At 36.6% G+C, this 14,678-nt stretch overlaps 1 protein-coding gene and 1 long non-coding RNA gene across 2 annotated transcripts; both read right to left on the bottom strand.

Moving 5' to 3' along the window:
- Positions 1-3,662: 3,662 nt before the first annotated feature.
- On the bottom strand, positions 3,663-5,614 carry LOC144425749 (uncharacterized). Its single transcript, XR_013477626.1, has 3 exons — positions 5,500-5,614; positions 4,893-4,964; positions 3,663-4,803 (listed from the first exon to the last, which is right to left on the bottom strand). It is a non-coding gene; the product is annotated as an uncharacterized LOC144425749 (long non-coding RNA).
- A 4,873-nt stretch (positions 5,615-10,487) lies between these two features.
- LOC120345741 (uncharacterized) lies at positions 10,488-12,730 on the bottom strand. The gene has a single exon (XM_039415284.2). It carries the CDS (start codon positions 12,053-12,055, stop codon positions 11,021-11,023), a length of 1,035 nt encoding a protein of 344 aa, XP_039271218.2. The 5' UTR covers positions 12,056-12,730; the 3' UTR covers positions 10,488-11,020.
- Positions 12,731-14,678: the final 1,948 nt, after the last annotated feature.

Raw genomic sequence — 14,678 nt, 5'->3', positions numbered from 1 at the left:
CAACCAAATTTTTTAAAGATTATGTACCCCTTCCCCTCTTCAAAAAATATCTTTTACATAGCCAAATGGTTTAAACAAGATGATACAATAAAAAATAGTCATGAACGAAATTGCTCTTCAAATCCTATTCGATATGGATTCCGCTTGACAGGCTTGGCGAAGATGTCTTGGTTTTTCTCATCTTTATTTAAATGTTCCACTTCGGATAATAACGGCTTGAGGTGATCAGGCAAACTTTCCCCCACTTCAGGATCAGAGTTAGACATATCAGCAATTTGGGAAACCTCCCCTCTTAGGTGAACTATTCCCACTGAGGTACCCGCCTCGACATGCACCGGTTCCTGGCTCACGTTGACCACACAACTTGGGATTCCAACAACCCAGGGCTCCACCATTGAAGGTAACACACAATGCCACTTCTGAAAACCGGTCACAACAGTCCAGCCAGCTTTAACCACCGCACACATGCCGGACCCTTCATCATTACACCAAAGGCTTACTCAGCCCACCAAAAATGCTGTTATGTTCTGCCTGAGACACCGTTCCCGAGGTCGCTGAGTTGATAATGGTTCCGTTAAACTCTTTGTCCAAGCTGGATTTTTGTTTCATTTTCCTGATTGTCAGAACTTTCGAAGTTGCCGTCATTGATTTCCTCCAAGTTCGTCGCTGTGCTCGCCATTATCACGGTTTATGATGTTGCTACCGTGTGTATTGAATCAGAAGACTCAGATTCCGGATTTGTGGTTTATTATGAGGCAACTTCACAGTTAAAACAGCACTAAACAGAGAACACAGGAAAACACGTCCGGCCGACAGGCGACAGCGAGGACGAGGAGACTGGAGAAGAGGCGGGAAGCTCTTTTTTCTCACGATTCGATGGTGATCGGAGTCCCACAGCAACCGGACCCGGATGAAGTATATCCAAACCAAGGGTCATCAAAAAGCATATAGGCAAACACAAAAAGACAAACTAAATTAAACCACACGGATAATAAAATCCGTGACACATGCGCTACAATGCTACGTAGTTGTTATCATCGAAATCTGTATGGTGCAACAGACTTGTTAGATTAAGATCGTATAGTCTGTGTAAGTTGGATTTCAGATTGCCACAAACTTCCCATTGCGGGGACAAACAGGAAGAACAACCAAGTCCGTCTGAGTTTGGATTTCGGCACCTAGCTAAAAAAAAAACTGGATCCCGCGCTAAGTCAGCTCTGTGTTTTGTCACTGCTGTCGCATGGCCCAAATACTTATACTAAAATACTTATACTGAAATAACGGCACGAACGACTTTCAAAATAAGGAGTTGCTTGACGTGCGTAGTTGAAATGAAAAGCGCGACACATCTTCTCGGCTGGGTCCTGTCTGCACAAGACAATGCATTCCCCTTGTTCCGATCACAGTACGTAATTCCCGTATAGGCACTGTCTCGACGTTTATGACACTGAAATACCGCCATACTAACAAACATCATTTCCGACATCGGGATTAGGAAACGGGGTTAAATTTCGGGCCACATGCGGCCCGAGTGCCAGGTTTGGACCACACTGATCTAGAATGTTATAAAAGATAGGTTAGTTTATATATGTTGATAACTGAGATATTTTTGGCCGTGGATGGATCATATTCGCACTGCCTGCTGGTTAACACGTAGCTAACGTCCGACCCACCATCACAGGTAGAAACGGGTATTATGACGCCACGTTTTCTGTTACCATGACCTTTTATTACAATTTTGAACTTCTTACTCTTCATAAATTCAAGTTGTTACCAAAGCAGATTTTGCCTTGTTTTTCGACATGTTTAGCTATTCCAATCTATCTCAGTTAATTATTTGGTTTTTGCGAGACCAACTGCTTATCCTTCTTTTATGCTTTTGTGCCGGTGGATTGGTATGCATAAATTGCAAGGATGCTGTAGCAAGAGTAAACATAACAATCCTAAGTGATTCAAGAGTCTTGCTGCACACTAACACAAATATATTTCTGTAACGTTTCGTCTGACCAAGGTCAGACTTTTTTTAAGACATACATAGTTCAACTATAACAAGGTGTGACGACCCTTGTTTTGCCTGTTAAATGACGTCATGTGATATCGTTTCCATATTTGGTATTCTAGCAGTTTAGACGCTGCGACACGGTCGATCGGTTCTCGGGGGCAGCGTGGTCTGTTGGTGTATGCTGTGCCTGTGTGTGACCAATGACATTAAACAACATGATAGGCAACTCTGACGTCACTCCATAAGACTACATGCGAAAGATTGTATTTCATGATACGCTCCAATGCACATATTTCTCGTCGCCTTTCGCGACCGTTTTCCGCTTGCTTTTGCTAATCGGCGTCCTCTTTACGTTTAGTACCTGCCTTTTTGCGCCTGTAACGTAAGAAAATAATCTCTATATCTAAGAAGTTTTGCTCACTTGGAAAGCTGGAATGACATACAAGCTGTAAAGAGTAAAATGGACATCATGATTACAAACGCGATAGCGTAAAGATTCGTGTGGGACATTTTGCAGATAATGACAAAGTTCAAAGGTATTTTAATGTTTGCGCTTAAACATTGAAATTTCATTTAAAGAGGGTGTCATACAAAACAGCAGAACTGTTTTTACTTCTCTTAACGGTGCTGTGATACAATTCCATAACACAAAGTTTGCACCTATCAAACTTGCCCTAGTAGGTGAATTTTTTGGACAAATTGATTGTGAGGGATTTCGCATGTAATTCTCATTGATTGGTGGCTGTTTATAATTCCTATTAATTGTGAATTCTGATTATAACAAAGAATTTACTGGCACCTTTTTCTTGTCAATACTCCAAGCTGAGGTAATAAACAAGACAATACATTTATGTCATCTGGAAGCAAAATATGCACACTAATTAAAAGTTTGACACATTGAGATAATACATCATTACAGAAAATACAAGTTAAAGATATGTATGACCATCACATGGTCATTGAAATTAAAAATAAAATTAATAGGGGCTGTGGAGTATGAAAAGTTCAAGACAAAGAAAAGAACAAAAGTTCATAGCTCATGAACTCTCAATTTTGCCTCCATTGCTTTGTGAAGGCCAATATATTCCCAGTGGCTGAATTGGTTTACCTTTATGATAGCAACGATTTTGTATTTAATACGGCAAGATTTTTTTCAATTTAATTGAAGTGATATTATTTCCCAAAGCAATGCTTGAATTGTCTAGAATAGATCAGTGGTGTCAAACTCATGGGTTTTCGAGAGCCGCATTGCATGTTGGAAATTGTAAAAAGGGCCGCAAACAGTTTTCGATAATGTATACTTGAAAGATATTTTCAAGATAGTTTTAGTTTGTGACATATATTAGGATGCAACTAAACAGTTGGATTAAGTTTTATTATTTTCTTTAATTTCAAATGCAATTTCATGTTAATATTTGCATTCCACTATTATTGCAAGTTACTGTATTTATTACAAAAAATCATAAAATTCTATGTACAACCATCAAAATCATTTTTGAACAAGCTTTGGATAGAGAAAGAATAATACATACACTAAAAAATGACTCAATCTGAATATATGAACCTAAAATTAACAAAAATACTACAATATAAACTCAATGTTTTTTAATTACATTTGTCCTGACGTTTGGCATCTTTTATGTGTCACCAGCATACTAAGGCCAGGATGAAATAATTTTATAGTACCAACTCTAACTAACGAGGTCACATGATCATGGGTTAATCTGGATCTATGCGAATGTTTAATTAATTCCAGTAATGCAAAAAAGTTACTTTTATCATTTCATGTATAGATCAGTAAAAAAACAAATGACAGATTTTTTCGACAAGACATTTCGCACTACATTGCGTGGCATAGGATTGCTTGGATTATTATTGATATTGATTTTTAGTAACTAAGTCGTTGTATAATTATATTAATATACAAACACATGGAAATTTTCTGTTCGAAGTTGGTCTTCGAATTTGTCATATTGACTGCTGAGCTTATTGTGTTTTTTGATTGTATTGATGGAAATATGACAAATTAAACAATGTGCTTCAGAATTTTGTGAAGAGCAGAAATGTTACAACTCCCATTTTCTTCGAAAATGCCACCTTCTTCATGTACTTTGCGTTTAATTTAATCACTCAAGTGTTTTATTCAAGTATTCTTTTGCTAGCTTGATGTGTATTCTTAATTGGGTCAAAATGTGGACAAAAAAAATTAATATTCCAAAACTACTTTCAGTAAATTGTTTTCTGTGTGAATAATCAATTTCACTTTAGAAGGTTTGAAAAATCTATTACATTTGGATAAAAAAAAAACTTCCAAAATACTATTACAATTATTGTTAAGCGTTCGAGGGCCGCACTGGAAGTTCTCTGGGGCCGCGAGTTTGAGATCCCTGGTCTAGATTGAAGTTGTTCAAAAAATATATGATAGTATTTTATCATGAATGATGATTATACCCCTTCCGGAATTTCCTCTATAGTACTACCAAAAGTTGATGAACCAAATATAACACAGGTGCAGTGAGGTACCCGTAATCCTCATTTCCAAAGCTGTTTTAAGTATGTCTGGCGTGTTTTGTGCCTTTTTACAAATAAGACCGCTTATGCAATCTTACGCTTTGGAATTTTTAGTTATTTTCCTCAAGCCCTGCAGGATGTGGGGGCCATAAACAACTCTACCGGAGGGTCAAATGTCTTTGCATGCCTCCATAGGTTGTTTTTCTATTGCAAACATTATATTTCTTGGAATCACACTGTCACTGATATGTCGCCAGACTTCTGATATCTCCCCGTCTGCTATAGTTGTCCTGTGAATAAATAATAGGAAATTGAGATTAGACGAATAGTTGAAAAGTTTTGCTTTATGTCGGCTTAATTTCTTGATTTATATACTTACTATTTCTGCTATTGCCTCTTGTGCTGCAAGAGTCTCACAATGCTTAGACAGGTTTGTCCACAACTTTCACATCTGAAGAAAGAGAGGAGATTTATTAATTTTCGTTAGGAATAAATAAAGCAGTCTATATGATTTAGAATGGAAAAGCTAATAAATCCAATATCTCTTGTTTTATGTAAAAAATATTTTACTGAATTTGGTATATAAACCAACTAATAAAAGGGTTTAGTCAGAAAATTACAAGCATTCGTGGCTCCAAATACTTGAGAAATCAGACTATACAATATAGACCGGTATGAGTGAAATGTTAGGTGAACTTGTTAACACTTTGATTCAATACGCAAATAAAAGTGAATGCGCAATAGTATGTTACAATGAGCAGCAATCAACAATGAGTATATATCCTCACTGATTAAAAAAATCTAAACGGAGGTGCATGAACTATTTGAAACCATAAGGGGTAAGTAAATATGCAATTTCGGCAAATGGGCAACTACGTACCGTACTGAATTAATAACTTCGTAGTATTTGACAAAGGCTGGCTTTCCCACATGTACTTAACAGTGCGATGCCCGGGTGTGATATACAACAATAGTATTCACCTTACCTTTTACCGATTTCTTCTTACCCCAACTTTCAAAAATATCATTAAAATCGACAACAACTGTCAAAGCAGGCACGAACACCATTCGTGCTACGCCTCGAAAGCAGCACACATCCGCTCGTTTTCGTCTCGTCAAGTATGTGCATTGGAGCGTGCTATCGAATACGATCTTCGGACAAAAATGCCGGAGTTGCGCATCATGTTGTTTAATGTCATTGGTGTGACAGAGTGTAGTCGTCTGAGTGTTTCGGTTAGATTGGTGGGTTTTGAATGTCTGTGTGAATGCCTCTGGTTTTCAGGGATGTTTGTCTGTGTTGTGTGAGTGTCGGATGTTTTGTGCTGGACAGTGGGCTGACGTAGGGACCATGTTATTGTTTTTACCAGTACAGTGCCATTCCAGTTCATTTACCGTAGTGTTGTATTTTTAGTTTTATCGTGGAATTAGCTTTCATCAGTATTGTTCAAATGTTGTGCACCTATAGAATTGTTCATAGTCTTTTTAAATGCCTGTCATAAGTTACTTTCGGCCTGTTTTGCAAATTGCAGTAGCTAGTTTATTGTACCAGATTCTAGGAGTCATTTGGTTTTTATTCAGAGCTGTCTTGGATTTCAGGGTTTGTCAGTGTTTTTGTTGTGTATGTGGTCTTTCTTGCATTTTACTGCCTGGTATCTGTTATTTTTATTTTATGCTTTTCGTTCCTTTGGGGAGTGTTTGGTTGTTTTGGATCGTTTACTGTTCGAGTTGTTAATAAATGACATAAAATAGCATAAAGACTTGGACTATTGAGAGAAAACTTGACGTCAGATCATATTAGAAGATATTCTGAACCTGGATAATTATTTCATACATTGCCGGTACGCTACAAAGGAAAGCAGTTACATGCATATTTCAACAATGTGTGTAATTACACCGGTATGTCTGAAGAAGTCTGACCTTGGTCAGACGAAACGTCACATAAATATATTTGTGTTAGTGTGCAGCAAGACTCTTGAATCACTTAGAATTATCTCAGTTAACTTGGGTATTTTTGCAACCCAATTATTACAGAGGGTACTACAGGCTAGGACAGGGGTGGGCAACCTTTTTTTGACTCGCTTGCCAAAATCGGCTAAACAAAACTCTTCCGCGTGCCGGCTAAAATTAAAAACAAGCAAAGATACACAATAAAAACCTTTTAAACATGTACAGACAGATTCACTATTCGGCGAAATATCAGTCCGACAAATGGATTTGATTACTTTTCATATTCTATATCAGCGAGAATTCTGCTGCTGCATACCGCTGATAGAGATTTTACATTGGGTTTATATTTTGTAACTTTCAGAGAAATACACGAACTACTCACTACTGGTTTCATCTTTCAGACTACTCCTATTCCGAGACTTGATGAAGTTCATAACTGATAACAGAGATTCACAAGCACATGTGGATGAAAACATAGAGAGTAATGCAGTTGCAAAGTTTTCAAGAATCAAGACATGAAAAATTTTCGGGAATGGCATTTCAATCACGCAATAGTTCGTTTTCTGCACTTCTCTCTTGTATTCCCTTCCCTATTGCTCATATTTTTTTCGAAGCCAATTTATAACAAATAAAAGTTGATGCTGAGGGCAGGGGTTCAATAGCGCAGTCAATATTCGAATATATTGCAATGCAATAAGGAAATAAAATTCATATTCTATTCGAGAGATTCATCACTGCTTGATTTTTGTGAGAATGTATCACTTTGATGTTTGGAAGTACAGATTTGTGCAAACAATTATTTTCGAAAATGAACATTACAAAGAACAAGCAAAAAACTGGGATTAGGGATTCCCGTTCAGAAAATGTTCCAATATTAGCGTCGTAAAGCTATCCAGCGTGATGCGGCAATATTAAATGTCATTGTAATATTTTTTTAATAACACGACTGTGTTGAGTTCCCGAATTGTCGCAGTTTTCGCGCGCTGTTCCGTTTTTAATTTTCAAAAAATATATGCGACCCGCAAAAGACTAGCAACCCTGAATTTTGTCCTGCGAGTGACATAAAATTTGCCGACCCCTGGGCCGTAGCCGATAGTCGGTCACGGCTTCTTCCACATCCGATTCCATGAATCCAAAAACAAATGGCTGATTAATTATGGATCGGACTGGAGGCCGTGGTAGGATGAGTAATCGGGGATGAATTTTACCGACGTATTTTGTTGCAAGTCATCAGGCTGTAGGAATGAATGAGATGTACGAAAATTATTATGAGTTATTGAAAATTAACTTTGTTTTCATTATTTTAATGTGAATGGGGTGAATTTAGGGAGTGAAATGCTATAAGGCAAGAGTGCGCGGCGGATTTTGAGGAGGTAGAACCCTGGATTCTTTCATTTCCGACCTATTATATATATATATGGTGAAAAAGGGGTTTTCAGCCGTGCTACTATTGCTATCAAAACAACGAAATCGCCATTCCACCAGTAAACGGGGTAATTTTAGATATAATAAAAAAACTCGCTGAAGAACACTAAGCTCATCTATCTCATCGAAAAACACTATAAACTATGATTTGTCCTCTTATTTGGTCTGTAATATATTCGTTTCTGACCTTACATTTTTTGTATTGCCGGGGGGCGATGAAGTTGTATAAACAACTGTAGGGGGGCGATGGTCAAAAAAGTTTGGGAACCACTGTACTAAACTACGAGTCCATTCTCTTTCTTTACTTTCCACTTCGAATGCGTGAGTGTCCGATGAGTTTATTATGGTGTATTTTATTAATGCAATTTCAATAGAATGCAATTTAATAAATGCAATAAAAATTTATAGTCAATCAACATTAAACATTTGAATTTGGTGTCGTCTTAAAATAAAAAAAATGTTCTTATTCCAAAAACCAGTGTATAGTGCAGGAATAATTCGCGGCACACCTATATCACAAAACGGGAACATTTCCTACTCTTGAAGCCATTTAGCTATAAAATAATAAACAAGAGAGCTATGCTCAAATATATGGACACGTAGCGCCACCCAATGGCAATAATTTTGATGACGTCATAGCGAAAAAAAATATAGCCTTCTGGAGGAAGATTTTATCTTTAACCACTGAAAATTTCAAAGCAATTGGTCCAATATTCGAAGAGAAAAGCAATTTTTTTAAAATGGAGACAAATAATAATAACAAGAGAGCTATGCTCAAATATATGGACACGTAGCGCCACCCAGTGGGAATAATTTTGATGACGTCATAGCGAAAAAAAGTAATAGCCTTCTGGAGAAAAATTTTATCTTCAACCACTGAAAATTTCAAAGCAATTGGTCCAGTATTCGAAGAAAAAAGCGCTTTTTTCAAAGCTTATCAAAGAACAAGGACACTAAGAACAACAACAACATAATATTGAAATGATCGATATTTCCACTACGTGTCCAACTATAATATTGAAACGATCATTATGTCCACTAAACGTGTCCAAAAACATAGAAGATCAGATAAGGGAAATTCTATTCTTGTTTATACAACATACCCTGTATTTAAAATAGATGGTTAATAGTTACCGATAATATAACTGTTTTCTGACGATGTACACGAGACCCACCCTCGAAGCACCTCACATTATTGTAAAAGATGAGCGGCCGTACGGCTAATACGTGACGCGAATACGCTTTGGTTTTTCTCGCCCTTCCCCGTTCCACGTTACGCCTTATTATTATCACAGGTATTTTTACTTTTGCACAACCTAATTCATTTTTGTTACAATTTAATATGTTCCTCTCATTGTCAAAATTATTCAATGGTGGAAAGAAATGAAAGTGGCAAACACACCGTATTCCATTACAACAATTATTTATTATCGCTAAAAACACTAAATAGGTTTAAAGTTGTTATAAACAATTTTCACGAATGGACGAATCTTTTCACGTTATGAGTTTCGTCTTATCGGCTTTCCTCTCCCCCGGGATAAATATGTAAATCCTAACTTTCGTCATCCAAATTAATTTCGTTTTATTTTAACCGATACAAGTGCCGTGAACATAAAAAACATTGGTGCTCTCGTTGATTACTCATTAGTCTTTAATTAATACTACTCGAACTGTAGTTGAATAGTGTGTGACTGGAATTCACGATCCCATTTTGGTAACGAAACTGAAAGTACGTTATAGCTGTAACTCGACACCTCTGCTCAGTTATTTAAAATTTGCATTGGAGTGATTAAACGGTATGAAAAATACTATTCTGTCCGTGAACACTAACTATCCGATGATGACATTAAGAGTGGTACAGAAGGACAAGTTACTAGTAATGGAAAGTGTTCGGGATTTCATTTTACACGGTATAGCCACGTTAATTGGATAACAATTCAATAGTTCAGGCCTCAATGACGGATTGGGTTGAAGAATCCCTCTTCCATACTCAACGAGATCCTGGATACGCCGCTGTTAACATACACGAAATGACTGGGTTTAATATATTATTACATATTAAGAAGTAGTGTATTCGAGATGCCTTTTTATATTCATAATACCATCAACGATTTTAAACAATATTTCGAGGCAACAAGTTAAACTCATTTATTTTTCTTTCACATCAAAATTTTTATTTATAATTTTTACATATAAAATAAGCAACTAAAAAAAAATTAAGTGAATATGGCAGTTCCTCTGTTTGAATTATCCCTGGTGGGAACGGAGCTAAGATTACCCGCTCGTAATTTTGCGAGTCGCATTTGACTTGATTCCAGTTGTCGCCATCGAGTTGTCTCTTGTTGTTTTCGTTCTCTAAAAAGCAAATTAAAAATGCAGGAGAATGTACCCAACATGTACCAACTTGATCACTTCAACAATCAAGATCAAAATTGTGTCAATGTCCAAGTATATTTATTACCCTGGTGATTTGGATCATATAACCATTCCTACAACTAACTGTGATCTAATTTTCCACACTTACTTCCGTAATTTCGGTTACGCGCTAGAATTGACAATAACTGTGTTTTCCTATGCACTTACAATTGATGACCATTAAGTGCATATGGCGTTAGCTATTTGTATTCGGCTCACTTTTGTGGAAATTAAGAATCACCCCAATTCACTTTAAAATTCCTTCACGTGTATCAACATAATTCGTTTTTATTATATTTATGGGATTCTTAAACGACATTAAAAAAGTAAAATACAAAAACAGCAATGATTTCTGTTGCAAAAATATCTCATAATATTGAATATATACTTCCTTCAAGAACAATCAAGTCCTACTGACATCATTGTGAACACTACCCATTGCCGTATTCAAAGCAGTATTGAATATACGCGTTGCTTAGTTTGGTCCACAATACTGCCCATAACGCATATAAATTTACGAATTTGTAAGTGTGAGGAGAACCTACTGTTGGGTCAGTTTTTTATCCATAAAAATGAGTCACAAAACAAGATACCGGTGGTGGATATGAAATTAATCAACAATTCAGTCGTCTTGGTATAAAAACACGATATGTAACAAATTTAGTACAAAAATTATTCAGAAAACTGAGGTAGCCCATAATCAGTGAAGGAAAATAAATATTATGTGACAGAAACTAAATTAGTGACACCCGTCGATACATCACTACTATTTCTCTGTTTGATAGTTCCTTGAACCTTGGTTTTTTGCTTCAAAAATGGTAGCAATCTGATCTTCCAGTCGCCAAATGATGCGATGACACAAACTGTTGCTATTAACAACATGAAGTCGTAAATTAATTGACGAAATATTGCAATTATCAAGTCTGAAACAAGCATAGTTATTAGTGCACCAATACCATCGCAGCAAATCGTGATTGCTGCCATTATAGTTGTTCTTTTTAATAACTTCATCAAACCGGAACAATCTGCATTAATGTCCTTAGATTCGTGTTTATGCCTGAGTAATGGATAGGCAAAGAGTCCCATCAAAATTATTTGAAATGTTGCGGTACACGAGAATAGAAACACGCCTGGTAGTTTCTTTGGAATGTGAGAATACTCCACCTTGCACCCAGTGGGTGAGCTTTTGTATCCCCGTGTTGCAATAAACAGCAAAATGCCTACCGCGTCTCCAACACCCATTATTAGCACTATTGAAAAGCTCAGGATTCTTATCCCTTTATTGCTCAGATCTTTTAAAACAGGCGATTCATAAAACACTCTTTGACGCATCCAAAGTACTATATATATAGGACTGGCGCAGAATGCGTAAAGTATGTTTTTCACGACACGTAAACTGTTGCACGCTTCGTCATTGTCGAAAGAATGACGCAACTCCACGCCTTCTAAGCATTGACGTAGAACAGTAAAGACAGCGGTAATTATTATCAAATATCTCATTCTATCCGCTGTCTTATTTCTCTCAAACTTTATCCTTCCTCGATGTCTGGATCTTTTCAAAGATCTTTGTTTGATTTCGAAGTTCACACTCATCACTTTCCACTCGTACATAAGTGTAACAATGAGAATGTAAAGGCTCCAGACCAACAGAAAAGATGCAAATACAATTGCTGCCAACCACTGACGAAATATTTCATGTTCACTCGGATGATGACCCGTTTTGTTAGAAGTAGTAGACTGATCAGAAATATCCATACCTGCCGCTCAAATATTAAAATTAATATTTTAGTTCTGAATTAAATCACTAAATAGCATATCTCTTTATAATAATATTTCTCAATTGAAGTCATACAAATTGTGTAAAAGTCGATTGAGCAAATAATTAGTTTATGTTTATTCATACACAGGAGTCCTCTAGTATCGAACTTTGATTTAATTATGAATAACTTCGAGCTAAAGTACACTTTCGACATCTTATTTTGATAGAAAAACGATGTGCACCATTGCATCTAAGCAGGGGTGTGCAACATTTTTGTGGGTGGGCCATATAACCAATTTCAGACATCTAGATGAGCCACACAAAAAATTTAGTTCATAACAAATTTGAAACGAATTGAACAATAAACCGAATTAAAATTACAATAACAAAGGGACCGGGCAAAACGGCGAAAGATTTGATGTGGCGACAAGAGCAAAAAACATTTTGTGTTTTTTTACCCATTTGGACGCCCTTTTAAACGTAGGCGACACTGTCAGATTAGGATTTTATTGTTGATGGAGAGTGTTGACAAGAGTCACATTAAATGGCTTGGAGGGCCGGGTTGTGGCCCGCGTCCGCCTATTGCACAACCCTGATCTAGAGTCTAGGAAAGCGTTTCCCAACCTTTTTTGGGCGCGGACTATTTTCTCACCGGCGAAAACCTTTGCGAACGCAAGGTGCGTTTATTGCAAGTTATTAGTTTTGATACATATTTTTCGCGATCTTGCGAATTTGTTATCGCCCTTAGAAAAATCCTACTATCTGCTATAAATTTCCAGAAAGTACAACTTGATTTAGTATCTATTAAAAATATATTTAAAGTATATTAGAAAATCAAAAATGCATATTCATCGCTTTGCTTTATTATAAATTAAATTGTGATCATTTTAATCTGCGGTTGTGTTGACCGAATAAAAGCAGTACTACTCAGAAAATATCATGACAATCTGTGAACACAAAAATGCGTGGTAAAATGCCCGATTATATTTTGTTTTGATTCGTATTTTTGTGAATTCGACAAATCTGAGCTGTTCGCACAACACTAACGGCAGTACTGTACGTACCAATGTGAAGGCAATAAAGAAAATAATCCTAGGGGGAAATGCCCTGGTATGGTAGCACCCGAAATGTTGCGGTTTTCAATGTATGAAAAAGCGTTTTTAATCGGTCGCAGACCATCATAAAACAAAACTTATGGTGTTCTTCATTTTATTTTTAGTATTTTGTATTGCCGCTTTTCAATTTAGAAAATTTGAAAACCTACCAGAAAAAAAAAATTATTCTTCGTTGTTCGAACTCGCTAGAAACACCACTTAGGAATCTATCGAAGCTTGTGCACTCTCGTTTTTTTTTGTCGGAATTCGCAAGTGAGTTGTGAAATCCAATTGTCTGATAAAGCGCAAGTGACCTTTCGCGTCACCTGTTACCAAATTTTCGAATAGTAAATTGCTATTCTGATAGTCGAATATATGCTCAGCCATACTCAGTAACAAGTAATTATTGACTCGATTAATGTTATGTGACTAAACTTGCTTTTTATGTTTTATGTAAATAGTAACGTGGCTGATAGTTAGGTTTCGCAAAAACGTTTGCGGCCCGCAGTGAATTTCTGGCTTGTTGCGGATTCATTCAAACGCTCCGTGGACTCATTTGAGACCGCAAACTCGGGTTGGGAAACACTGGTCTAGGAACTAACCTATTATGGGCAAACGATTTTGCTTGCTACAGGCTGTTTCCTCAATGGTAAACATTTTAACAATTTTTAATTTTTTTAAATCCATATAGATCTAACATCTTGGATTACACAATCCAATCGAAAACATACGGACAAGTTGTACGTTTTGTTTTCGCTTGTTATACGGAAACCCTCAAAACTGCTACCCCTAGCGTCACTGGCTACGCAAATGATATGCAAGAATATGTTTTTATTAACCGAAACCTTTTCTGACAGACGAAAAAATTCGTATCGTTGAGCCCTATACACCACCACAGTGCTTAATACTTCTTAAATGTGATTTGTATCCTACACTCTCTGATGATACAACTATTGTTTCTATTAATTGCATCATGTAATATCACTTACAACAAATTCGTCATAAGGCAGAGGGTTTGACAGTGACACATCGGCTAAATGAGATTTATTCTTTATATGACCCCGGCTTATTCTATTATCCTCTTACATATCTGAACAGGTATATACCACTCTGTGCGAACATGACGTGTGGCAGGCAATTGGCTTCTCCAGTGGACTAAAGTAAATGACTAACCTTGCGGAAGTCGAAACCAGAAGCCAGATTAAAATAATATTTCTCTTACGATGTAACCTGCAAATATTCGTCATCCCACGTAGGCATGACCTTTTTGCAATGGAAACTAAATATGAAGTTACTTGTACGCAATTACACTCTAAGGACTAAAATGTCGATTTGTTTAAAAATCCGAATATATATATACTAAATTACTATATACATTCTTCATTGTATTGGCGGTGTTCGAACAATATGAATTCATATCGGAGACAATGAGAGAGCGGTGACTGAATCAGTCGTGGTAATTTCATAATTTTCGAAGGTGCCATTTTGATAAGCGACTCATTGTATAATACAACTACGATATCTC

This window comes from Styela clava, chromosome 8 (genome assembly GCF_964204865.1).
Source record: "Styela clava chromosome 8, kaStyClav1.hap1.2, whole genome shotgun sequence".
NCBI lineage: Eukaryota > Metazoa > Chordata > Ascidiacea > Stolidobranchia > Styelidae > Styela > Styela clava.
The sequence above is the reverse complement of the archived record's forward strand: the minus strand, read 5'-3'. Positions and strand labels throughout refer to the sequence as shown.